General features: G+C 44.9%; 1 protein-coding gene across 5 annotated transcripts in view; it reads right to left on the bottom strand.

Annotated features, from left to right (window-relative positions):
- The window catches only part of LOC110485993 (nucleosome-remodeling factor subunit BPTF), a 56,349-nt gene that overhangs the window by 12,780 nt on the left and 16,855 nt on the right, over positions 1 to 26,714 (bottom strand). For 3 of the 5 annotated variants that reach the window (XR_002468019.2, XM_021557263.2, XM_021557267.2), the window contains exons 6-19: positions 26,302 to 26,651; positions 24,934 to 25,152; positions 24,144 to 24,292; positions 22,806 to 22,937; positions 16,403 to 16,532; positions 14,118 to 14,253; positions 13,440 to 13,763; positions 11,276 to 13,190; positions 10,169 to 10,293; positions 3,614 to 3,766; positions 3,241 to 3,391; positions 2,911 to 2,950; positions 2,603 to 2,828; positions 2,174 to 2,317 (exon numbers count right to left, since the gene is read on the bottom strand). Coding sequence is in view for 4 of the 5 variants with exons in the window: in XM_021557263.2 (XP_021412938.2) it covers positions 2,174 to 2,317; positions 2,603 to 2,828; positions 2,911 to 2,950; positions 3,241 to 3,391; positions 3,614 to 3,766; positions 10,169 to 10,293; positions 11,276 to 13,190; positions 13,440 to 13,763; positions 14,118 to 14,253; positions 16,403 to 16,532; positions 22,806 to 22,937; positions 24,144 to 24,292; positions 24,934 to 25,152; positions 26,302 to 26,651 (4,194 nt within the window). In the remaining variant the exon portion in view is untranslated. The remainder of the gene's footprint in view (positions 1 to 2,173; positions 2,318 to 2,602; positions 2,829 to 2,910; positions 2,951 to 3,240; positions 3,392 to 3,613; positions 3,767 to 10,168; positions 10,294 to 11,275; positions 13,191 to 13,439; positions 13,764 to 14,117; positions 14,254 to 16,402; positions 16,533 to 22,805; positions 22,938 to 24,143; positions 24,293 to 24,933; positions 25,153 to 26,301; positions 26,652 to 26,714) is intronic. The other 2 variants (XM_021557266.2, XM_021557265.2) reach the window with 2 other exon arrangements.

The raw sequence follows: 26,714 nt of genomic DNA, 5'->3' as shown, positions 1-26,714 counted from the left end.
ACGTGGACACAGGACGGCAACCGAAAGAAAAATGCGTTTCCTCAAAAGATCTGAAATTGTTGTCTTTTTCCCCCCTTCTCTTCACCATCTCCTCGCTCTGTGTTTTTTGTTGTTGTTGCCTTTTTTTCTGACCACAAAACCGATAAGGTAAAGCTATACATCAATGGCTTCCCCTCTTCAAATAGCAGAGGTTAAACCAGCTACAGTAGAAGACTGGGGAGTTTCAGTTCTGGCACCGACAATCAAACGTCCACTTCATAAGAGTAGCTGTTTGGAGAGTCGGTGAGCTAGCGAGCAAGCGAGCAAGCGACACAGAAAGAAGGAGGGAGGAAGGGGGATGGGGGGGGAGGGAGGGAGGGAGGGAGGGAGGGAGGGAGGGAGGGAGGGAGGGAGAGGGTAGAAATCCTTCCATCCTCCATCTCTCTATAGCGGGTTACCTGTCTGACAAACCAGACCTCAAGGTAAACTTGATTTCCTGCTCCGCCTTCCTTAGCACGCTCCAAAACAAACATGCATTGAAACAGTCACGCTGGAAAAATATACTACTGCTCTTTTATTACCAGCTCTCTCGCTCTCCCTTCCTTCCTGGTCGACAGGATGAAACAAGGGTGTCCCTCGGCAGGAGCGCTGTTTGTTTGCGGAGTGATGTAGCCTATCCTCTTGAAACATGGATGTGTCTTGTGTGTGTGTGAGGGCTTCTTAAAGAAAAACTAACAGGTCTGTGAGAGCCGGAATTCTTACTGGTTGGTAGGTGATCAAATACTTATGTCATGCAATAAAATGCTAATTAATTACTTAAAAATCATACAATGTGATTTTCTGGATTTTTGTTTTAGATTCCGTCTCTCACAGTTGAAGTGTACCTATGATAAAAATTACAGACCTCTACATGCTTTGTAAGTAGGAAAACCTGCAAAATCGGCAGTGTATCAAATACTTGTTCTCCCCACTGTATATATATATTCAAAGAGTGTAGTCATGAGCCTGACCACCCTTTTATATAGATAATTGGAAACACGTTCGGGACAAGGTCATGTTTTTGCATCGTATGAGTTTTAGTATTTGATTTGATTTAACTAGGCAAGTCAGTTAAAAACAAATTCTTATTTACAATGACGGCCTACCGGGGAACAGTGGGTTAACTGCCTTGTTCAGGGGCAGAAGGACAGATTTTTACCTTGTCAGCTCAGGGGATTCGTATTGGCCAGTAATAATGACAAAAAAACTAAGCAGCCTTGTTGAAGTCAGAAAACGTTTCGGATAAGTCTACAAGCATAAGTTCGGCATCTCCCCCGTTTAGCCACTAGAAGACTGCCTCACCTACAATCACTCACACACTAACAAACCAAGTACTAGTCCAAGTCAGTCATCGTGAAGCATTAATACTTACAGATATTCAATGGGAATTTCAATAAATTGCCATTTGGCTGAATAAACAAATGAAGGACGGTGCCTTTAAACAGTGTTGTACACTCGTCATCAACCCACTGTTAAAAAGGTGAACTCAAACGGGACACTGGTGCTAAAAATATGAACCATCACCTCATCCGATGAGTCAATATTGACTTCTAAATTAGCTAGCGTGCTACTTCAAAAGACGGTCTGGCTAAGTTCTTAGACTACACAGTCTACCGTTCTGTCCCACCTAAAATAACAACGTTCCGTTCGATTGCCATGCCGACAGGGCACAAATAGACATGATGTGCATGTGCCACTCCAGACTGAGACACTGACTAATGGGTTGGCGCGTGGCGGGGCACCACAATGGGGCTGGCATCGAGTGGGCACCGCACCACTAGCCTGGTCAAGAGGACAGACCTTACCACAGTCTTGTGCCACATCAGGTGTGTGAGACAGTGCTTCTGTCAATAGTGGTAAGTTAGGCTAGTGGTCGGAGAAGACGGGGGTTGGTAGAGTAAGTTAGGCTAGTGGTTGGAGAAGATGGCGGGTGGGAGAGAAACATTTTGCTTTCAGTCATCTATCCTTGACATCATGGAGAAAAAGGGAGGAATGAACGATGCATTTGAACAGCATTTAAAACAACACCACTCCCTCTCTTGTTTAATTTAACATGATTTTATCAGGTTGTCCCATTGAAATCAAAATATCCGTTTTTCAAGTGAAACCTCTCTCTCGCCGTGTCTCTGGTGTGGGCACAGGGGAATCACTGTACCTCCTTGAGTGGTTGGCACGTTGACAGTGACAATCTTGCTGTTGGCGGGCAGCGGCAGCTTGGCGGTGAGCACCTTGCCCCCCATGGACGTGCCCGTGATCTGGAAAGTCTGTCCGGCCGTCGTGGCCACCGTGCCCGGCGAGGCTACAGGGAAATATGCAAATGAGGCTCCGCTCGAGAGTCAAACAACAACTGCGGCTAAACAAGCACAGCTACTAACGCTAACGAAAACAGATTTAGTTTGTCAGGGGTTGATTCATACACCAACCACTACTACTTTCTATTTGCAAAGATTCCCTACTAAGTAAAAAATATCACTTGAATATAAATAAAATTGAGACACATTTGACTGAGATTCAGTGAAAGTAATTCTCTTTACCAATCTACTGGCTTGTGAACAAAGAAAATGACCTATGACCTTTGACATACCTCCACTGGGCTGCCCCTGCTTGACCCAGGAAGCAAACGACTGCTGGAAGTTCTTGTTCTGCTGGAAGGTGACGGGGGTGCCCATCTTGGTAGCCAGTACTACTTTGGTTCCGGGGGTGGCCTGGCCCGACAGGGTCACTACCTTGGGGGTGGAAGCGGGGGTGGCTGGGCTCCCCGTGGTGATGACGGTGGTAGATCCAGTGCCTGTTTTCTGGTCCAGACGCTTCTAGAACAAGAGAAACCGTGAAATAATCCAGAAAACACAACAAAACATCCCTATTATTCACACGGCTAGTGGTCCTACTCACCTTGGCCTGTTCCGCCGCCTGGACTTTCTCCTTCTCAACCCTGTGAAGACAAAAATAAATGTATCATACACAAACCACAGAAAGAACTGGAACTTAACTCTTTTCCCCCCAAATGAATGCAGTTGGCTATACAAAAACTATAGTAAATCAAATGTAGAGAAATTATGATTATTATAAAAAAATAAAAATTCTTAGTCTTAGAGAGTCGAAGTGAGTTCATAACAGAAGATAATGACCGTATGAATTTACAGTTCACTCAAGAGAATAGCATGGAGTAGGCAGTTACTATGCACCCTAGATCTCATGCCCCTGTGCCCTTTGCCCTCTGACCTCTCGGAGAAGGCCCTGATCTCCCAGAGGTCCAGCTCCTCCTCGGCCACCCAGGACTCAATCACCACCGGCCCAGTTTCCTTTTTGGGCTCCGGCTTCTTGGGCCGCAGGTTGCTGGAGCGCAGGCCTTTCCTCTGTGGCGTGTGAGTCTCTGTATGTGTATGTGTGTGGAATGGATGCAAGAGAAAGGGGGACGGTAAGGGTGGTGCAAGAAAGTAGAGGGGGAAGGAGTGAGAGAAGAATACGAGAGAGAGCGAGAGAGAGTCAAGAATGACATAAAATTAAGTAACCTTAATGAGAAAAAAACATCACCACTATCCTCTCATTTACATTCCATGTGTAGTTTTATTCTAGCCGGCTGCTTCTCCCTCACCTTTCGGGGTCTCGGGAGTGCCGAGGGGGCAGATGATCTTGCGGATGCAGTATTCCGAGCGGATGCCGTAGGGCCCCACGTCACGGCGCTTGATAATCTCTGTGGTGGTGATCTCCGTCTCGGAGGTCTCTGTGGCAATGAGTGGGGATAGGGCTGGGTTGGTGTAGGATGAAAGAGGAGGAAGATGCAGAGAACAACTCCCAAGACATGACACAGTAACGACTTAATACGCTGCCATTCAATACAGTACACAGGAATGATATTCCATGGGAAAAGCCTCAGACATTTGAGTAAAAAGTCAAAAGGAGCAGCAGAGGAAATAGGCTTTATAGTGGATATTTTAGGATATATACTCCCCTAGGTATTTATTTGAACAGTAAAACTAAAACCTTTAATTTGGCTCTATACTCCTGCATTTTGGATCAGAGGTAAAATTGTTCATACGAGGTGACAGCACAGAATGTCACCTTTTAATTTGAGGGTATTTTCATACATGCAGTGCCTTGAGATAGTATTCATACCCCTTGACTTATTCCACATTTTGTTGTTACAGCCTGAATTCAAAATGGAATAAATATATATTATCACATCCTTGAGCCAATACCTTGTAGAAGCACCTTTGGCAGCGATTACAGCTGTGAGTGTTTCTGGGTAAGTCTCTAAGAGCTTCCACACCTGGATTGTGAAACATTTGCCCATTACTCTTTTCAAATTCTTCATGCTCTGTCAAATTGGTCGTTGTTCATTGCTAGACAACAAATTTCATGTCTTGCAATAGATTCTCAAGTAGATTTAAATCAAAGCTGTAACTCGGCCACTCAGGAACATTCCTCTCTAGGTTTCTTCCTAGGTTCCTGTCTTTCTAGGGAGTTTTTCCTGACACAAATATACATTTTCACGAAGTCTGCTGCCTCAGTTTGTATGATGGCAATTTGCATATACTCCAGAATGTTATGAAGAGTGAGCAGATGAATTGCAATTAATTGCACAGTCCCTCTTTGCCATGCAAATGACCTGAATCCCCTAAAAAAACATTTCCACTGCATTTCAGCCCGGCCACAAAAGGACCAGCTGACAACATGTCAGTGATTCTCTCGTTAACACAGGTGTGAGTGTTGACGAGGACAAGGCTGGATATCACTCTGTCATGCTGATTGAGTTCGAATAACAGACTGGAAGCTTCAAAAGGAGGGGTGCTTGGAATCATTGTTCTTCCTCTGTCAACCATGGTTACCTGCAAGGAAACACGTGCAGTCATCATTGCTTTGCACAAAAAGGGCTTCACAGGAAAGGATATTGCTGCCAGCAAGATTGCACCTAAATCAACCATTTATCGGATCATCAAGAACTTCAAGGAGAGCGCTTCAATTGTTGTAAAGAAGGCTTCAGGGTGCCCAAGAAAGTCCGGCAAGCGCCAAGAGCATCCCCTAAAGTTGATTCAGCTGCGGGGTCGGGGCACCACCAGTACAGAGCTTGCTCAGGAATGGCAGCAGGCAGGTGTGAGTGCATCTGCATGCACAGTGAGGCGAAGACTTTTGGAGGATGGCCTGGTTCTCAAGAAGGGCAGCAAAGAAGCCACTCCTCTCCAGGAAAAACATCAGAGACAGACTGATATTCTGCAAAAGGTACAGGGATTGGACTGCTGAGGACTGGGGTAAAGTAATTTACTCTGATGAATCCCCTGTCCGATTGTTTGGGGCATCCGGAAAAAAGCTTGTCTGGGGAAAGACAAGGTGAGCGCTACCATCAGTCATGTGCCATGCCAACAGTAAAGCATCCTGAGACCATTCATGTGTGGGGTTGCTTCTCAGCCAAGGGAGTGGGCTCACTCACAATTTTGCCTAAGAACACAGCCATGAATAAAGAATGGTACCAACATATCCTCCGAGAGCAACTTCTCTCAACCATCCAGGAACAGTTTGGTGACGAACAATGCCTTTTCCAGCATGATGGAGCACCTTGCCATTAGGCAAAAGTGATAACTAGGTGGCTCGGGGAACAAAACATTGATATTTTGGGTCCATGGCCAGGAAACTCCCCAGACCTTAATCCCATTGAGAACTTGTGGTCAATCCTCAAGAGGCGGGTGGACAAACAAAAATCCACAAATTCTTACTAACTCCAAGCATTGATTATGCAATAATGGGCTGCCATCAGTTAGGATGTGGCCCAGAAATTAACTGACAGCATGCCAGGGCAGATTGCAGAGGTCTTGAAAAAGAAGGGTCAACACTGCAAATATTGACTCTCTGCATCAACTTCCTGTAATTGTCAATAAAAGCCTTTGCTCCTTATGAAATGCTTGTAATTATACTTCAGTATTCCATAGTAACATCTGACAATCTAAAGACACTGAGGCAGCAGACTTTGTGAAAATTAATATTTGTGTCATTCTCAAAATGTTTGGCCACGACTGTACATCTGCATTTCTTGCTGTTTGGGGTTTTATGTTGGGTTTCTGTATAGCACTTTGTGACATTGGCTGATGTAAAAAGGGCTTTATAATTACATTTGATTGATTGATTTATTCACAGTCTTCTTGGTAAGCCAACTCACGCGTAGATTTGGCCTTGTGTTTTAGGTTATTGACCTGCTGAAAGGTGAATTCATCGCCCAGTGTCTGGTGGAAAGCAGACTGAACCAGATTTTGCCTGTGCTTACCTCCATTCCATACATTTTTTATCCTGAAAAACTCCCCAATACTTAACGATTATAAGCATACCCATAACATGATGCAGCTACCACTACGCTTGAAAATATGGAGCGGTACTCAGTAATGTTAACACTTTGTATTCAGGACAAAAATGTCCTTGCTTTGCCTCATTTTTTGCAGTGTTTCTTCAGTGCCTAGTTACCAAACAGGATTTACATTAAAAAAATAAACCTTTATTTAACTTGGCAAGTCATTTAAGAACAAATTATTTCTTACAATGATGGCCTACAGGGGAACGTTGGGTTAATTGCCTTGTTCAGGGGCAGAACGACAGATTTCTACCTTGTCAGCTTGGGGATTTGATCCAGCAACCTTTCGGTTACTGGCCCAATGCTCTAAACCCTAGGCTACCTGCCGCCCCGCTACCTGCATGTTTTGGAATGTTTTTTTATTCTGTACAGGCTTCCTTCTTTCCACTCTGTCATTTAGGTTAGTATTTTGAAGTAACTACAATGGTGTTGATCCATCCTCAGTTTTCAAATATCACAGCCATTAAACTCTGTTACTGTTTTAAAGTCCCTATTGGCCTCATGGTGAAATCCCTAAGCAGTTTCCTTCCTCTCTGGGAACTGAGTTACTCCTGTACACCTGTGTCTTTGTAGTGACTGGGTGTATTGATACATCATCCAAAGTAGAATTAATAACTTCACCATGCTCAAAGGGATATTTAATGTCTTTTTTATTTTATTTTTTAAAACCCATCTACCAATGGGCACCGAAGACGTGGATGTCGATTAAGGCAGCCCCCAGGCACCGCTCTGATTCGAAGGGGTTGTGTTAAATGCGGAAGACCCATTTCAGTTGAAGGCATTCAGTTATACCAACTGACTAGGTATCTCCCTTTCTAGGTATCTATGAAAACATCCCTGGTCTTTGTGGTTGAATCTGTGCTTGAAATTCAATGCTTGACTGAGGGACCTTACAGATAATTAAATTGTATGGGGCAGAGTTGCGGTCATCTTTCAGAAATCATGTTAAACCCTATTATTGCACAGAGAGTCCATGCAACTTATGTGACTTGTTAACCCCCTAGAGTCGATTGACGCGCCGGTGCGTTAATCTAAATTATATAACAAAATAATCCCCATCAAAATCTGTCAGTTTAACCCTCCTGTCGTGCTTGTTCCATGTTAATTAATTCTGTGTTCCCAGTCCAAAATGACTGCCCCATTATAGCGGATTATAAATCCATAATAATAGATATATTATCACCTAATGTTGTGTTAGATCTTTTTATCAACTTAAGTTCTTGTGAACAAGACACGTTTTGAACTTCTATTTGCTATTTATGGCCTGTAGGCCTCATTGACCTGAGCTCATACAACTCGTTTTTGAGTTAAAAAAAGCATGATGTATGGATTATTTTGACTATAACAAATACTCAGATGAAATGTATTGTGCTATTTATCAGACTCATTTGTGTCAAAGTTTAACAAGGACTCTCTCCTCCTCACCAGTGTCATGATCAAAGATATGATCAAGAGCCTCACATACAGTATATCGTTTGGTCATTGTGCTGCCACAGAATGGATTGTGAGCAAGGCCTCAAAAAAGCTTTATATACCAGAGGTGCGAGAAAAGTTCTATATTATTGAAACAATGCTGCGATTGTTTGTGAGAATGCCGACAGGTGTGGTTCCCGTGGGGGAAAGATTCTATTGGGGAAAGGTTCCCGTGGGGGTTGCCATGGAAGCCAAGAAGGGGAGTGAGGTGTGTGTGTGTGCTCAAACACACATACATGTGGGGGTCTGGGAGAGGAAGTGTGTCCATCTGATGAATGGGCATGTGCCTGAACTCAATTTTATACACTAATTGTAGTCTCACCCATTCATGTCTAATGACAGGCCATTTTTGACCGGGAGCTCCACAGGTGTACAAAAGTTAAATATAACACCCAGAATGTAATGAAAATCACCCAAATGTATTTTGTGTGTTCAGATGCCCTGTGTGGACAAAGTCATGGAACCTTATGACAATCAGATTTAAATGAACTACATTTTTCAGAGAGAAAACTTGTAAATCGGTCCAATTCGACCGGAACTCAGCAGGAAGGCAAAGCTAGAGATATCTGTTTAATTGAACTGGATGCGTCTCAATCCAGCACATTGTCGCACTTCCACATTGGAGGTGAAAGGTGGTAGAACTAGAGCGCTGTTTGTCAGACCATGAGACATCCAGAAAATCCTTATTCTCACGTAAACGTCTGTAGAGTCCGAACGGTGTGGCCAACAAACTATTACGGCCACTCTATGGAAAAGGGAGATACCGTTTTGCTATACGACCCCTACAAGTGTCAGGAGACTAGTCTGAAATCGGTACCGTAGATGTCATTTGTTTGGTAGCAACCAAACCGTTTGAGCTACAAATTAATGGGCAGCACATTTTTACTCCTGAACTTATTTAGGCTTGCAATATCAAAGGGGATAAATACTTATTCACTCAAGAAATTTCAACAATATTTTTGTTCAATTTGTAAAAATGTTGAAAAACATAATTTCACTTTGACATCATGGGGTATTGTGTGTAGGCCAGCAACAAAAAAAATCTCAATTTAATCATTTTAAAAATGCAGGCTGTAACACAACAAAATGTGGAAAAGGTCAAGGGGTGTGAACACTTTCTGAAGGCACTGTATCAGTTTCACGGTTTAGAAATTAAAGCCCTTTATGTATCTAATCCCCCCCCCCCCCCCCCAAAAAAAGGTGTCATAACTATTTGGACAAATGCACTCATATGTGTCGTAAAAAGTTTGGTAATTGGTCCCATATTCTTAGCACGCAATGACTACATCAAGCTTGTGCACTTGCCCTATAATGTACACTAACGTTCAAAAGTTTGGGGTCACTTAGAAATGTCCTTGTTTTTTGGGGGAAAAAGCACATTTTTTGTCCATTAAAATAACATAAAATTGATCAGAAATGCAGTGTAGACATTGCTAATGTTGTAAATGATTATTGTAGCCAGAAACAACAGATTTATTATGTAATATCTACATAGGCGTACAGAGGCCTATTATCAGCAACCATCACTCCTGTGTTCCAATGGCACGTTGTGTTAGCTAATCCAAGTTGATCATTTTAAAAAGGCTAATTGATCATTAGAAAACCCTTTTGCAATTATGTTAGCAGAGCTGAAAACTGTTGTTCTGAATAAAGAAGCTGGAGCATCAGCATTTGTGGGTTCGATTACAGGCTCAAAATGGCCAGAAACAAATAATTTTCTTCTGAAACTTGTCAGTCTATTCTTGTTCTGAGAAATGAAGGCTATTCCATACAACAAATTCCCAAGAAACTGAAGATCTCGTACAGCGCTTTGTACTCCTCCCTTCACAGAACAGCGCAAACTGGCTCTAACCAGAATAGAAAGAGGAGTGAGAGGCCCCGGTGCACAACTGAGCAAGAGGACAAGTACATTAGAGTGTCTAGTTTGAGAAACAGACTCCTCACATGTCCTCAACTGGCAGCTCCATTAAATAGTACCCGCAAAACACCGATCTCAACGTCAACGTCGGTAATCAAAACCACAAATGCTGATGCTCCAGATACTCACCTAGTCTAAAGGCCAGTTTTATTGCTTCTTTAATCAGAACAACAGTTTTCAGCTGTGCTAACATAATTGCAAAAGGGTTTTCTAATGATCAATTAGCCTTTTAAAATGATAAACTTGGATTAGCTAACTCAACGGTGCCATTGGAACACAGGAGTGATTGTTGCTGATAATGGGCCTCTGTACGCCTATGTAGATATTCCATAAAAAATATTTCTAAGTGACACCAAACTTTTGAACGGTAGTGCATATGGGTGGGTGGGTGTTGAGATACATGCAGAGAAAGGATGGTCTACCTGTGCGCGTGGTGCCTACAGCGGCGGAGGGCTTGACGGCCATGTCGTCCCACCTCAGACAGGCCCACAGTAGCCTCAGCATCAGACTGACCCCTGCCAGGGACTTCACTGTCTGGAGACGGTACCTGCAGAGAGAGACAAACAGGTTACCACACACATATACGCACGCGCAAAGACAACTGGGGTCACCAACACACACAGCCTGTGTCTGCTACCGTAAAGGTACATGGAAAAGAGCACACACACACACACACAGTTCATAAAATTCATAAGTCAACCCTGGCAGCCAGGTGAAATGCCCGGGTTAGTTCCTTGTTGCCGAGGTTGGCTATGAACCTGCCTCTTTGGTAATGCTTCCAAAGCTTCCTCAATTGGCCATTTAAAAAGATTGAACAAATGTTTAATTTTTTTAAACAAAAAAAAAACATATTGGGACAGTAAAGGAGTGCATCCCAAAAGGCACTCTAATCCCTATAGAGTGCACTACTATACCATAGTATGCCATAGGGCCCTGGTCAAAAGTAGTGCACTATATAGGGAACAGGGTGCCATTTGGGATGCACCCGGGGAAAGACATTCCTCCTTGTCCAGTGTGACTGACTGACCACAGGCAGGGAAAACATCCTCCGAGTGGTTAATGCGCAACGCGAATATCCTGACACTTGCAGACCGCCAGTATGATTCACGTCCAGCAGTAAAAAGGCAGTAAAAAGGCGGAGGTCAAAATAACCTGAGGTCTCTCTGCGAGAGCCACGACAGAGTCACGGGGGCCAAACCCACTAACGGCAAACAGAAGGCATAACCGACAAATCAACAGGACAAGACGTGAATATCGTTTGCCGGAGCATTAATGCTCGAGAGGTCCCAGTTATTGTGGTGCAGTGACTGTATCATAGCTCAGAGTTGATGGAGCGCAAGGCTGAAACTAACGCTAATCATAAATCAGATGGGGCACTAGAAAACCCATATATTTAAAGCCCTGAGTTCTCTCTAGCCAGGTAGTCTGGCAAAACTCAGGGCCTTAATCATATCAAATAATGGCAATTAAAGCGCTAACCCGTTGAAAACAGGGGCGCCAATGAGAAATCTCAAAAACTGTGTTCTCACCTCCATGTGATGCCATAGGTGGGCCTGGGCGAGGGGTAGGGCCAGATGTCCTGGGCCGGCTTGGCGTTGTAGCTGAAGATGGACACCTCACGGGTGCCACCCCGCCGTGCCAGCTTCTTCAGGTCGTTGTTGGGCAGGACAAAGATGCTCTTACGCTGGCTCTTGGTAACAAACTTGCGGTAGGATGGCAAGGCGGTTCCCGAGCGCGTCTTCTTGGTGCGTGAGAACTTGAGGAGGCGAACGCGGCCCTTGGTGGAGGTCGACGAGGTCATGACCCCCGAAACAGAGGAGGTTGAACGAGAGGACTCCTTGTGGGCGGCGAAGAGCGTGGTCTTGTACTCGGTCACCGTTTCGCTCTGGCTCTCGTCCGATTGGCTGTCGGGCGTGGGTGAGCGTATTTTGGTCACAGTGGTTTTGGTCATGGTGGTGAGCGTGGACACCGCGCTGCTCTCGGTGGTTGAGACAATGGGCGCGGGCGTTGTCCCCGAAGAGCTTGAGACCCCCGCCATTAGCCGAGACTCTGTGGATACCGTGGTGGTTGTTGTGGTGGTTACCTGGGTGAGTATGGTCTTACAGAGGGATCCCACCCCACTGTTGCTGCTCTCCTCCGCAGAGCGCACCGACGAGGGGGACATTTTGTTGGGTGTGGCAGCATCAGGTTTAACTTCCATGGGCTGGGTGTTGTTGAGCTGCTGGGTGGTCGTAGATCCGAGCGCCTCCATGTTGTTTTCCAGCCTGGCCACCTTCACCGGGGGCTGGCAGTCCTGCCCTGACACTATGACCTTGCTCTCCACCTCTACCCTTAGAACTGGCCTTGGTTCCGTGCTGTCAGGCCCGGTCATCTCGGCTAAAGGGGCCACATTGCCGTTGAGCAAGGGCTTTAGGGGTGAGACTACTTGACCCTCTCCCTCCGCCTTGCCTAGGCTGTTCACTTTGACCTCAGAGCTGTTAGTGTGAGCGTTGGAGGGCTCGTTTGGAGTTGGTAAAGAGTTGATCAAGGCTTTAGCCTCCATGCTGTCATTTCCATTGATCTGAGGTAGAGAGGAGGGCTGGGACCCAGTGGCGATGGCCTCAGTGCTGCTCTGTCCGTTGCCCTGCCTCTCCTCGGGCCCCTTCCCGTTCTTCTCTGTGCTTTGCTGGGGGGGTTTAGGAACGGTAGCTGCACTATGGCTGCCCTCCTGGGTTATACTGCTTGGAGGAATTGTTGTGGAGAGGGGTTTAAAAATGGCCACTTCAGGTCCTGCACCCTCGGTGGAAGCGGGCATGTCGCTGGTAGACTCTGATGGTCTGCCAGTGTAGTGGATCCGACCTGAACTCTGAGTTTCCATTGGTTCCGCTGTGCTGCTGGGCCTTTTAAGGCCTTCCTGCCCTGAACCGGCCCCTGTGGGCCCTATAGTCCTCTCAGGGAGGTCTCCCTCCTGTTTCTGGGGGGTCATTTGGTTTTGTGTCCTAGGGAATGCTTCAGCTGCAGGCTCTTTGGCTGGGGTCGTTGTGGCCGGGTGAGGGAACCCCTCAGCGGTCTTTGAAGGGCGCGCCTGCACCTCCCCTTTGACTGACAACGGAGCAAGCGCAGGTGGCACCGAAGGGGTGCTGAACTCCAATTTCACTGTGGGACTCTGGGCCTGGGTCGGAGTTTGGGGCTGGAGTGGGGACTGCGGCAGGGCCGGGGTGGTCTTCGCTGGGGTAGGCTTGGCCAGGGAGCCCTGAGCCCTCTGCTTCTCCTCCAGGGCGTGTTGCTTGACGCGCCGCTCCAGCAGACCGTCCAGCTTGGAGGCCTTGACCTTCTTCTCGTAGGCCACGCGCGTCAGGAAGCCCTGGGCCACATCCACCACGTCGTAGTTGAAGGGCCTTGCATTCCCCTCACCGAGCTCCTGCCTCACGCACGTCGTCTCCGTCCCCGGGCTGCTGCAGGTCCCTGAGAGAAAAACAAAATGGACACATAATTTACTGGATCGTTTTTCTTATCCTCTCTTGTCAGAACAATGGCGAAGAAGCTTAGTGCCCAAGTTTGGAAGTATATGAGCCTCCCTTCACATTGGCATGTAGAGCAGTATAAGATCTGATTGATTCAATAATACGTTTGACTGATATTGCATGCGTTTGTTAGCTTTAACTTCGCTAACTATCAACAAGGGAGTCAATGACCATCTATAAAAGCGCTAACCTTTTTCATCGTCTTGTCCTGAGTCTGAGAGGCTAGGGTCCAACTCCATCTTGTCAGCAGCCTCCTCTGCAGCGGAGTCTTGCATCTTCACCTTCGCTGGCCTGTCACTCTCTTCTTTCTTTCCCTCCTCTGACTTTTCCTTGGTCTGCTCTCCTGACAGGCGGTCTGCTGAGGGCTCTGGGGTGGTCGTGGTGGTGGTGGCTGCACCCCCATCTTTCTCTAAGGGTCTTCTGCTTCCCTGGGGTTCTGAAACTACAGTTGTTTTGAACAACCTTGGCCTTGAGCCCAAGTCCAGCAAGTTGCATTTCTCGCCACGTCTGGCAGCTGCAACGGAAGAAAACATACATGTTTTAGTTATCATAGCCACATGTATATTAGTAGTCAATTTCACAGGGGACGTTATCCCATGTGACTTAATAATTGAATCGTACATTTATCACAACTTTTGGCAATTAGGAAATAAGAGGTGTTTGACAGCTACGGGTACATTTGTCCACTGAATTCCATGATTTCTTTCAAACCAAATCATAGCGATGGATAAAGATCTCTATTTGGATATATTTTGTTTTTGCATTGACATTGTCAGTGCTGTCACAGATGCCATAAAGGCACAGATACCAAGATGAGAGCTCTATCTATCTCTATGAAGAGGACACAAACTAGAACGCTCCTGCTGACCTTCCAGCTCGGCGCGGTAGTTGGCGTTGGTGTTGCCAGGCAGCTTGGTCAGGAAGCGGTGCACATGCGTCTTGCTGATCCAACTCCAGCCGCCCCAGCCCGTCACGCGATACTCCTCTCCCTTCTGCTTCCACACCTTCACACGGGAGAGAGAGAGGCGGAAAGAGCGAAATTACGAAAGTGAAAAGGAGAGAGAGGGAAGAAGGGAAGAAGAAATCGGGCAGCAGAGAGAGAAGGGGGGAGCGAGCGATAAAGGAAGAGGACAGTAGTGAGAGGAGGAAGGGAAGAGAGAGAGAAATGAGAGGGCCAGAGGGTATTCACACCCATTAAGTAAACACATCTAGTAGGGCCACTATGTGAAAGTTGACACTTCCCCCGGAGCTCGGACACTCACGCCTAATCAAAGGGCTTTTTTAGCACCGTTCGCCATTCTGGGAGGCAGGAAGTTGCAATTAAACACGTCCTGGCGATTAGGGGTGATGGTGAACGGCCCCGGTCATAAATAGAGTGGTAGCGCTTCGACTTAAAAGGGCCCGGGCTCGGTCGGTAAACAAGGGCCAAATGAAAAGGGTGTACCTTGCGAAAGTATTCGGCCCCCTTGAACTTTGCGACCTTTTGCCACATTTCAGGCTTCAAACATAAAGATATAAAACTGTATTTTTTGTGTGAAGAATCAACAACAAGTGGGACACAATCATGAAGTGGAACGACATTTATTGGATATTTCAAACTTTTTTAACAAATCAAAAACGGAAAAATTGGCCGTGCAAAATTATTCAGTCCCCTTAAGTTAATACTTTGTAGCGCCACCTTTTGCTGCGATTACAGCTGTAAGTCGCTTGGGGTATGTCGCTATCAGTTTTGCACATCGAGAGACTGAAATTTTTTCCCATTCCTCCTTGCAAAACAGCTCGAGCTCAGTGAGGTTGGATGGAGAGCATTTGTGAACAGCAGTTTTCAGTTCTTTCCACAGATTCTCGATTGGATTCAGGTCTGGACTTTGACTTGGCCATTCTAACACCTGGATATGTTTATTTTTGAACCATTCCATTGTAGATTTTGCTTTATGTTTTGGATCATTGTCTTGTTGGAAGACAAATCTCCGTCCCAGTCTCAGGTCTTTTGCAGACTCCATCAGGTTTTCTTCCAGAATGGTCCTGTATTTGGCTCCATCCATCTTCCCATCAATTTTAACCATCTTCCCTGTCCCTGCTGAAGAAAAGCAGGCCCAAACCATGATGCTGCCACCACCATGTTTGACAGTGGGGAGGGTTATGAGCTGTGTTGCTTTTACGCCAAACATAACGTTTTGCATTGTTGCCAAAAAGTTCAATTTTGGTTTCATCTGACCAGAGCACCTTCTTCCACATGTTTGGTGTGTCTCCCAGGTGGCTTGTGGCAAACTTTAAACAACACTTTTTATGGATATCTTTAAGAAATGGCTTTCTTCTTGCCACTCTTCCATAAAGGCCAGATTTGTGCAATATACGACTGATTGTTGTCCTATGGACAAAGTCTCCCACCTCAGCTGTAGATCTCTGCAGTTCATCCAGAGTGATCATGGGCCTCTTGGCTGCATCTCTGATCAGTCTTCTCCTTGTATGAGCTGAAAGTTTAGAGGGACGGCCAGGTCTTGGTAGATTTGCAGTGGTCTGATACTCCTTCCATTTCAATATTATCGCTTGCACAGTGCTCCTTGGGATGTTTAAAGCTTGGGAAATCTTTTTGTATCCAAATCCGGCTTTAAACTTCTTCACAACAGTATCTTGGACCTGCCTGGTGTGTTCCTTGTTCTTCATGATGCTCTCTGCGCTTTTAAAAGGACCTCTGAGACTATCACAGTGCAGGTGCATTTATACGGAGACTTGATTACACACAGGTGGATTGCATTTATCATCATTAGTCATTTAGGTCAACATTGGATCATTCAGAGATCCTCACTGAACTTCTGGAGAGAGTTTGCTGCACTGAAAGTAAAGGGGCTGAATAATTTTGCACGCCCAATTTTTCAGTTTTTGATTTGTTAGAAAAATTTGAAATATCCAATAAATGTCGTTCCACTTCATGATTGTGTCCCACTTGTTGTTGATTCTTCACAAAAAAATACAGTTTTATATCTTTATGCTTGAAGCCTGAAATGTGGCAAAAGGTCGCAAAGTTCAAGGGGGCCGAATACTTTCGCAAGGCACTGTATGTGTCTGTGCATGTGTAGCAGCCCTTAAGTGTGTGTGTGGGTGTCTGAGTGAGTGTGTCTGTGTGCGGGTGTTTGTGTGTGTGTGTGATACCTGGTGCTTGATGGGGAAGGTGTACTTGACCCAGGTGGCCTGCTGCATGGTCTCCTCGTCCTCCAGCTTCTTCTCCCTCTTCTTCACCTTCTCCTTCTCCTCCCGCTCCATGGACGTCATACGGTGTAGCCTGCATGGTGGCACAGAAAGGGGGACGAGAGAGAAAGTCAAAACACGGTCAGTTCAAAAGCGGCTTCCTTCAAGAGGAGGGTAAAACTCCCTCGTTGCTCTTGGCAAGGCCCCATGCAACACACACACACACAAATGATGCGAGCCCCTTGACTGACTCTGCACACCCACCCTTACTATAACATAATCAAGTCTTAAGAGGAGGGTTGGGGTCTTTACCCATCAGTAGAACAGGTAGCAGTGTTTCCCCTAGTTTATAAATAATGTGCTACATACCGGGGGTGGGCCATTTTATCTGCTGCTAGTCACCTCTGGGTAAACTGGTCTTAGTGTGAGGGACGGGAGGGGAACAGAGGAGCTGCTAGAACAGGGCAACGTTCCATGTGGCGCACTATTCCCTATGTAGCGCACTACTTTTGTAGTGTACTATATAGGGAATAGGATTACATTTGGAAGGTACTGTGTGGCAATGTTAATACACGCATATCACTTTAAATGCATACTGAATGCATTGCTTCATACTATTTTTTACTTTATATTTAACCAGGCAAGTCCAGATTTGATTCTTATTTACAGCCAGGGATCGATCCCGGGTCTGTAGTGACGCCTCTAGCAGTGCCTTAGACCGGTGCACCACTCGGGAGGCCCACTGGGGATGTAACGAATCACCGATACACAGTTGAAATGTCTCGCGAAAGACGGCTTCCTTCCCCACGTGAGGCTAGATTGGCACTAAAATCAGGTACAGATTGCGCCAAAGCAAAAAGCTAATTGTAATTCCTAACAGTCATGGGAGCCTGGGACTTGATAAACCGGAGAAGTTTATCCAACAAGAGTCCAAGGACAGAGGGATACACTAGCTAGAACCTTCTCAAAAAAAGCACGACAGTGGCTGGCCAATTGCATTGTTTCCCCCCCACAGTGATCATCAGGTTGTACTGTAGGTGACAGGGAAACATGTGTGGACTAAAAAAAGAAGAAGCATAAAACCGCATGTATCACAAAGCATGAGCAAATTAATTAAGACAGTTACAGTAAAACAGACAGCTACAGTAATTTTGAGAAACATTGATAAACTGTTTGGTTGATTTTTGGGGTAAAATTAAATGAGTTTGATAAGCAGCTAGCTAGCAGTTTGCTAGCTCCCATGCCAATGTCAAGTCTTTCAAAACGAATATCTGACTAACTCTGAAAATATGAAGTTATTTCAGAATTAAAAAGTTAACTGCCTAGCACACTATGCTTTGAGACATTATGTTAGCTACTTATCCCCAGTAACATAGCGTTTTCACTTATTGCATCTGCATGCTTGTTGCGTTCTTCCTGGTGCACTTTGTGAGCTGGCTGCTCGTTCTAAACAGTATCATTTAATCTGTTCAAAGCAGCATGTTCAGCAGTGGCGTTAACTCAAAATGACACCGACAAGGTTCCAGTTTAACAACGTTTACTCAACCGTTTCAGCACAATACATAGTTGCCATCGCACTCAGGCCAGGTTCATCAACAAGACTCCTGCGCAGGCGCATTAATAACGGCGTGATAGCACTGTAATAACAGAAATATAGGGATACTTAAAACATGAATTTAACAATCCCCTTTTCTTTAAAGAATAGAACATCAAAAACATAATTAAAACGTCACAACTATTATTTAAGTTACCCATTACAGATGGGTTGTGTGACAAAATTATTTGTATAACTTTCCATTACTGAGTGCCTTTAGGAGTACGCCATTTGCGTGGCAGGTAGCCTAGTGGCTAGATCTTTGGACCTGTAACTGAAAGGTTAAGTCTGTCGTTCTGCCCCTGAACAAGGCAGTTAACCTACTGTTCCTAGGCCACCATTGTAAATAAGAATGTGTTCTTAACTGACTTGCCTAGTTAAATAAAGGTTCAATAAAAAAGACCGGATGTTCCCTTTTTAAATCAGACAGCCAGCAAGCTGCTCCTTTGTGGCCGACCTGGAAAACAGCTTTGAGGTGTGGAATCACAGTTGTAGCAAAGGTCTGTGAGCCACCCCAGATGAAGTCATCAACATGACAGGCAAGTACTCCAGTCACATTGCAGTCTTGATCACGCCAATAAGACTGCAGGATCCACTTGTGACATTTTTCTACCTGTACTCAGCATTGCTGCCTTGACTTTGTACCAGTAGGGATGCATCTGCCAGGCCATACACAAACCTTTTTTTCCCTCCAGTGTTCCTTCGCTGTTAGCTTCAGGCGGAGGTCGGATGTGAATGTCCCTTGACAGCTCTATTCCCTTCAAAAATGCAGATTTGATGTCTATGGAATGAAGTTTCCATTTTTTCTGTCAGATCACTGTCAACAGCAATCTGAGTGACTCTGAGGCGCATGTTGGTGAGTCTTTTGGGAGTTCTTTAGCAGCCAGCTCCTCAAAACCTCTAGCCACTAGAGACGTGCTTTAGGCACTATTCCAGTTAAGGATTCTTTAAGGGTACACACCGACCTTTTTTGAGACACATTCTTGGCCAATGTCTTTGACTTCCACAAACACTCAATTTTTCCTCCAATTACAGGGCTCATCTAGTTCAGCTGCGTCAAAAGACACGTCCTATGTTTCTCGATTTTCCATTGGTTCAATTCTGAGCTTATTAACAAGTCACAGGTCAGCTGACCCTGTTGTACCAGAAAGTGTAGCTGGTTCAGAGTACTGCAAGTTGTACCAGTTCTGGTGTTTTCCTTTGGCTTTTCCTGCTCGTCCAATGACGGTTGCTGTGTGTGGAATACCACTTTCTCTGTCCATGTGTTTAACAGTTTGTCCAGTTTTCAGATTGGAACAACCATGCTGTCTTAACACATGTGACTGTTGTTGGAGGTTTTCCTAACTTGAACTCTCAATAGTATTACCTGTGTCATGGTTGAAGGTCTCTGCTCCATTTCCTGTATCAGTTTCAGTGACCATTAGGGCACGATATATCGGTGAACATTAGCTAAAAATGCCAACATCGGTATCAGCTGATGTCTAGTTGAACGCTGATGTGCAAAACCGATGTCAAAGCTGACGTGCACACCTATATAACGTAGGTAGGTACATGACGTAATGACACCACGTAAAATGTTGCGCTAAACATGCAACACAGCATTCATAACCTAGCCCACAATGTCTGCTGTGTGGATCGAGCAGTCAACGAGTCGACCAAGTTCGACCCGACCGGAGTTACACAGTAATAGCGTCACTGCTATTAGCTTTAAGACTACTATGGAACGCCGTTTGGGTCTTTGCGTGTCAAAAAAAGATACAGTAGCACTGTTAAAGCTGTACAAAAATGTCTGTAAGCAAGCAAACACCGGCCATGAACGATGTGTTTACAATACCGCGTTGGTAATAAAGCATCATTTGTACGACCACAACTTTTGGGGTAGCTAGCTTTAGCTTGGTACCTAGCTAGCACCAATACAAACAGCCTAAAATCAAATGACCAGTAGAAACTGCAGTCATATTCATTATTCTTTGCAATGATTTTGGAATCCTTGTGAGTAAGTATTAGCTAGGTTGCCACATTGAAATTGAACTTCAGTTCATAAAAATAAATAGCTAGCCAGCTACTTAACCCTGTTGCCCAAAGCAAACGTTATAAGCAGCCAGCAACTTCATCTGGCTAGTGAGGCTCAACCGGACTTGGTTATGTGTTGTGAAGCAATAAGGATTAGGCATAATAGTGGAATTTGCGGTTTGCCCTCAAAATAAAAGTAGGTTATTGACAGTGATGCAAATGAATACGAATAGTAGAATTATGCCATACTTTTATTTTGAAGGCTAACCGCAGTCTACTATTGTGGCTAGCTTCACATAGATGGGTCCGACCACCATTACTCAAATAAAAACTGTCTTATAAATTAGGGTTATTTTAGATGATGACACCTAGCTATACAGTTAGCAGGCTAACTATAGCTACTGAAACAGATTGTCGTTTTGCTATATTTTGGGGAAGAACATTGTTTCCATTCATGAGCTAGACCAGCACTGCGAGACAACTTCACCAGCATCATAGCATACGTCGATTATCGATATCGGGGTTTTTGTCAAGGAAAATATTGGATATCGGTATCGGCCAAAAATGTCATATCGGTGCATCACTAGAGTCCATATTCTTGGATGCAACATCTGGTAGGTTTGTGTCTGTTAATGTGTCCTTATGGTCATTTTCAGTAGGAGGCTGATTCTCAGCAACAGCCCCTCCATCTTGTTGATCATTTACTTTCCGCAATCTTGAGTGATGCACCCTGACAATGGTGCCTCACAAATATCCCCACACCATCTTAGCCAATGACTACTCCCGGTCCTTTCCACTCTTGACAGTCAACACGTTTATCGTGCACTTTGTTTCCAGTCTCATACGTCTCATCCGTGGGTCGAAGAGGTTAATGCAGAGTCCTGTAATTCTCTCTGAACACTCTGCTTCAGTGAAAGCTTTTCTTGCTGTATGTCATGCTGAAAGGTGCTGTCCCACCCATGCACTCACACTGGTCCCTTCTAGTGCTGTTGGCTTGTCACCCAGTACAGAGGGAAGATCAGGGTTCTGCCCCAACACTAGTTGGTATGGGCTGTAACCATGAACATTGTGCATTGAGTTTTTAATAGTAGGGACCACCTAATTCAATGTGACTTTGTCTGACCAATTTTGCAAGTATCCTAACTCTCTTGGTAGAACGGACAATTCTCCCATCTCCAAATTTGAAAGCTTGGTTGCTTAGTGTGTCAACCATAGTTTGTACTTATTTCATATTTAGTTCACTGACATAGCTATCAAGCCATTTTGCACCACACACTGTGTGTGTACACGCAGTATCAATCATAGCAGATCCTAAGGATTCAACTAGGAAGAAGATTGGTTTGAAAACAGTGTAATGTTACACAGCTCTATCTCTGTGTTTACATTTTTACTCTGTTAGTTTAACTTGTTCATTTTATGAGGACAGTCTTTAACCAAACGGTAAGTGCATTGACAAAAAGCACATTTTAATCTCCTTCCATATCTGTCCAGTGGATTTGTGCCGGGCAATGGCGCCCTCATCTGGTTGTCATGAGAACGTGACTTTTTGGCGCCTTTTCTCTGCTGCTCAGTGTAATATGCTGCGTCACTCACTCGCATTCCATCTGTTATTGGCACGACAGGTCTTTTCACCCAAATGTATTTTTAGTGCCGACTTCATTGACGCAAAAGTCAGCACTGTACAAGCAGTCAAAAGCCAACTGTCCAGACAGGCAGTATCTATCAACTTGAAAGTTAACACTGCATCCGGGAGAACCACCTCGTACTTGCGCATCCTATTGTACCTCTGTTCGAAATCAATTAACGTTATGTAGTCAGTCATTGCAACCGAAATGTCTCTAGTAACACTGTCAACGTTTGAATATGTCTCGTAGGCACGGTATTTCGCATCTTTAAGAAACACAGAATCCAGCGCTCTAATCAAAGTTCCCGTACCATCATCCTTATTCAAATCCTCAACAGATATTTCCAGTGCTGTATCTCTCGCTCATCTTCCGAGCGATAATACCACCTCAAGTGCTTGCTTTTTCTTGTCCAGATTAGTAACCCGTGTCCAGATTCCAAGTTCATATTCCCACTTTCATGCGACCTGTTATCGTCGAAGCGAGGTGGCACATTGTAGTTATTAACCATCCTCTGCTGCCAATGTTAATTCAAAATGACAACGACAAGGTTCCAGTTGAACAACGTTTACTCAACCGTTTTAGCACAATACATAGTTGCCATTGCACTCAGGACAGGTTCGTCAACAAGACTCCTGCGCAGGCGCACTAATAACAGAGTGATAGAGCCGTAATAACATAAATATAGGGATACTTAAAAACATAATTTATTATTATAATTATTATATATATATATATATTATTATTATAATTATAATTTATTATTTTTTTTTACATGCAAAAGTGAAATAGGTGTATTTATGCTGTTGCACAGATTTCTTTATATACATCTATTCAAAGAAAGTACAGATAGTTTGAGAACTTGGCATTATATTTCTGCTACTTTGTTCACATCTCCAACCACCCCACCCTGGGTATTCAGCAGCTGCCACTGGTCTAGGATTTGCACTTGTTCTAAAGAAGTCCGACTTTGAAGTGGCTGCAGACTTGTATGATTAAATGGTATTAAGGAATTATTTGAAGTGGTAATGTAAGGATGGCATAACACGGTAAATTAGGTTCCCTTGATGACTTGATGCCAGTTTAAAGTGAAAGACGTGACTGTGTGTGTGTGTGTGTGTGCTCTGAGTCTACTCACCTAGTGTGTCCCAGAGAGTCCTTCCAGACAGGGAGCAGGGCCACAGGTTTGATGGCACACTCCAAGATGGCCATGGCCAGGGCAAACTCCCTGGCTTTACTGCACATCTGCACCGCCTTAATCCAGTTGTTCCTGATGAAAACCAAAACAAAGCCAAAGGGAGTCAGACAATGGTGTTATTCATCATGTGGAAGCATGGTGACATCAAATCACAACAGTGTGATCTGTCACCTGGGACTGCTGTGGTCAGAACTGAACAAGAGCAGCGTACGCTAACTTCAATGAACATGTAAAAACAAACACGTTATCACCAAATTATGCCACACATTAGTATCTAAATAATAGCCTGTGCCCCCTCCCCCGACGAGAAAGAGCACACAATGGTTAAACGAACACTTAACCCCCTACGGTCGATGTCCACGCCCCCTGTATAAATTCAATTAGCATAACACAACAACAGAAAAAATGAAAAACTCAGTTTAAGCTAGAGATAGTTTTTTATGCATTGGATCAGTCTCAATTCACCTAATCCGCCTATGTTGCACTTCCGCATCTGCGGTGAAAGAGCTAGAGCGGTGTTTGTCAGACCACGAGCCTTCCCCGAAAATCGGTCTTCTCACAAAATCGTCTGTAGCATTCCAAACGGTTTGGCCTACAAAACTATAGAAAGATGACTCTCATAAACACGATGGTGTTCTCCATTTTGCTCTACAACCCCCCCACGGGCATCTTTGGACCCGTCTGAAGTCGGTACAGCCCATCTACCAACTTCTGTTTGTAGTGTCCGAAGAGTTTGGGCAACAACACTAACATGAGTCCTCTGTGGAAAGGTGAGACTCTCACGAACATATACATCTTGGTTGTTTTGTTCTAGGACGTCCACAGGCCTCACAAGATTCGTCTGAAGGTCCCCCGGTGCCAGTTGAAAACATTTATGGAAGTTTAAATGGAGACTGTTTAATGCCAAAAATAAGGGGTTAAATACATGTCCAAAAAAAGTTATGTTTCCTGATCTTTCTTCTCTCTCTCAGGTATAGGACAGACACTTAAAAACAAACTTCCCTTTCATTTTTTGGGGGGGACTGATGTTCAATGTAGTGAATCTGCTATTCAAAGCGTTTGTATGGGCTAATAGCAGTAAGGCAAAAAAATATAATCATTCCACTTTTTTATGACACTTCAAAGGGTCTTAAAATTCTAAATCAAATAGCTTAGTAGAACCCACCCCTGGCTTAGACTCTTATGGGTTAAAAACATTTTGATCATATTCTTTCATAACACATAAATCAACCAACTAGGATCTCAAACACACACACAGAGCCCACATTCCACCCGTACCTGTGTGAGGCCCAGTTGGGGTGCATGAAAGGTGCGGGCACATTGGTCTCCAGCTGGATGATGGTGAGGCGCAGCGTGGAGATGGTCAGCACTTTGGAGCCGTGGATGGAGCCGTTCCACTTGAAGTCGCCTGCCGGCGTCATGCAAAACTGGATAATAAAATACGTTTTATATGTAGAGAGCTTTTCATTACATGGGGAAATCACAAAGCACTGTACATCTAAAACCAACTTAAAAATGCTTTAAGGATCAACAATTAGAAAGAAGAAAACAGCTCAAATCAAACAAGAACAGTAACAGGATACAAAGAAGACTGAAAGTTGGCATCAAAGGCTTAAAGGGATTTGGGCAATGAAGCAAGTTTTGGGCAATGAAGCACGTTATCTACTTCCCTCACTGTCAGACAAACTCATGAATACCATTCTTATGTCTCTGCGTGCGGTTTGAAGAAAGTTGATAACTAGCGCAATTGCTATCCTATAGACTTCCAGTCATTGCGCTTACGCTAGTTAGCATTGGCTAGTTAGCACTACCTCAAACTTCCTTTATAGTGGACTCTGAGGCAAAAAAAAAATATATATATATATATATAAAAATAAATACCTATCCACAAGTTAATCGGACTCTAGGGAAGTAGATAAAGGACTTCATTGTCAAAATCTCAAAGTATCCCTTTAAACAGTTGAACTTAAAACTTATCGCAAGTGTTTATTTGTTCAAGTTTTTGTTGACTCCTTCAGGTGTGTGCAAGCTAAAGTTATCTTAAAATAAGTTTTATCTTAAAGTTTACCTTGTGCGAGAGGTGTCGCCGCTTGTCCAGGTCCTCCCGGTGCTGGGGCTTGTTGAGGGCCAGCGTATTTCCACTGTATTGGTTGTGGTAGACTCGGTACTTTCCCTCCTGGCCCAGCTTGAAGAAGTGGCTGAGTGTGCCCTTCATCACCACCTCCTTGCTTGTTAGGCTGCGGGTGCTGAGACGCGACACGTCGCCCGCCGGGGTCACCACCAGCACCTGGAGTGAGGAGAGGGGGGTCAAATCAAAGGTAAATCAAATACATTATATTTTGATAACAGACGAGCGACACTTGGATTGAAATAAATGCATGATATTTTTAGAACAAAACAAAACATCTGGGTTGGCGCCCTCCCTTGGGTTGTGCCGTGGCGGAGATCTTTGTGGGCTATACTCGGCCTTGTCTCAGGATGGTAAGTTGGTGGTTGAAGATATCCCTCTAGTGGTGTGGGGGCTGTGCTTTGGCGAAGTGGGTGGAGTAATATCATGCTTGTTTGGCCCTGTCCGGGGGTATAATCGGATGGGGCCACAGTGTCTCCTGACCTCTACTGTCTCAGCCTCCAGTATTTGTGCTGCAGTAGTTTATGTGCCAGAGGGCAAGGGTCAGTCTGTTATATCTGGAGTATTGCACCTGTCTTATCCAGTGTCCTGTGTGAATTTAAGTATGCTCTCTCTAATTCTTTCTTTCTTTCTCTCTCTCGGAGAACCTGAGCCCTAGGACCATGCCTCAGGACTACCTGGCATGAGGAATCCTTGCTGTCCCCGGTCCACCTGGCCGTGCTGCTGCTCCAGTTTCAACTGTTCTGCCTGCGGCTGTGGAGCCGTGACCTGTTCACCGGAAGTGCTACCTGTCCCGGACCTGCTGTTTTCAACTCTCTAGAGACAGAAGGAGCAGTAGAGATACTCTCAATGATCGGCTATGAAAAGCCAACTGACATTTACTCCTGAGGTGCTGACTTGTTGCACCCTCGACAACTACTGTGATTATTTTTATTTGACCATGCCGGTCATTTATGAACATTTGAACATCTTGGCCATGTTCTGCTATAATCTCCACCCGGTACAGCCAGAAGAGGACTGGCCACCCCTCATAGCCTGGTTCCTCTCTAGGTTTATTCCTAGTTTCTGGTCTTTCTAGGGAGTTTTTCCTAGCCACCGTGCTTCTACACCTGCATTGCTTGCTGTTTGGTGTTTTAGGCTGGGTTTCTGTACAGCACTTTGATATATCAGCTGATGTAAGAAGGGCTATATAAATACATTTGATTTGGCCCATGATTACGAAAAAAGTTTGGTACACCGGGCAACAACCTAAGGATAGCTAGGAATCCAACGGCTAATCAGTATTTTTTGTAGATTAATAGTGATCACCTCTTTGCCCTCCTTGTAGCCCTTGTTGGCCTCGTTCACGGCTTCCTCCACCTTCTTGCTCTTCAGCTGGCTCAGCTTACTCTCCGGGTTACGCAGGCGGGTCACCATGCGGCCACCTGGCGTGACTGCCGACCGCTTTCCACCGGCCTCGCCGTTCACCCCCTGGTCGTCCTGGCTGTTGATAGAGGACTGAGAGGACCTGTCAGCCAGGTCGGGCTCTTCCGGGACCCTGGGGGCCTCCCTGGCAATGGTGCTGCTGTTACTGTTCTCCTCACCACTGGGATGAGGTGGCTGGCTCAGGCTGGGGACCCCCTCTCCCCTGGGAGAGCTAGACTCAGAACGTGCCTTCTCTAAAACCATAAATACATAAAAAAAAAAAAATCACAACATAAGTCACTATTTAAAATCATGCT

The sequence above is a fragment of the Oncorhynchus mykiss genome, chromosome 13 (assembly GCF_013265735.2).
Source record: "Oncorhynchus mykiss isolate Arlee chromosome 13, USDA_OmykA_1.1, whole genome shotgun sequence".
Taxonomy (NCBI): domain Eukaryota; kingdom Metazoa; phylum Chordata; class Actinopteri; order Salmoniformes; family Salmonidae; genus Oncorhynchus; species Oncorhynchus mykiss.
Note: the sequence above shows the minus strand (reverse complement) of the source record. Positions and strands in the feature narration are given on the sequence as shown.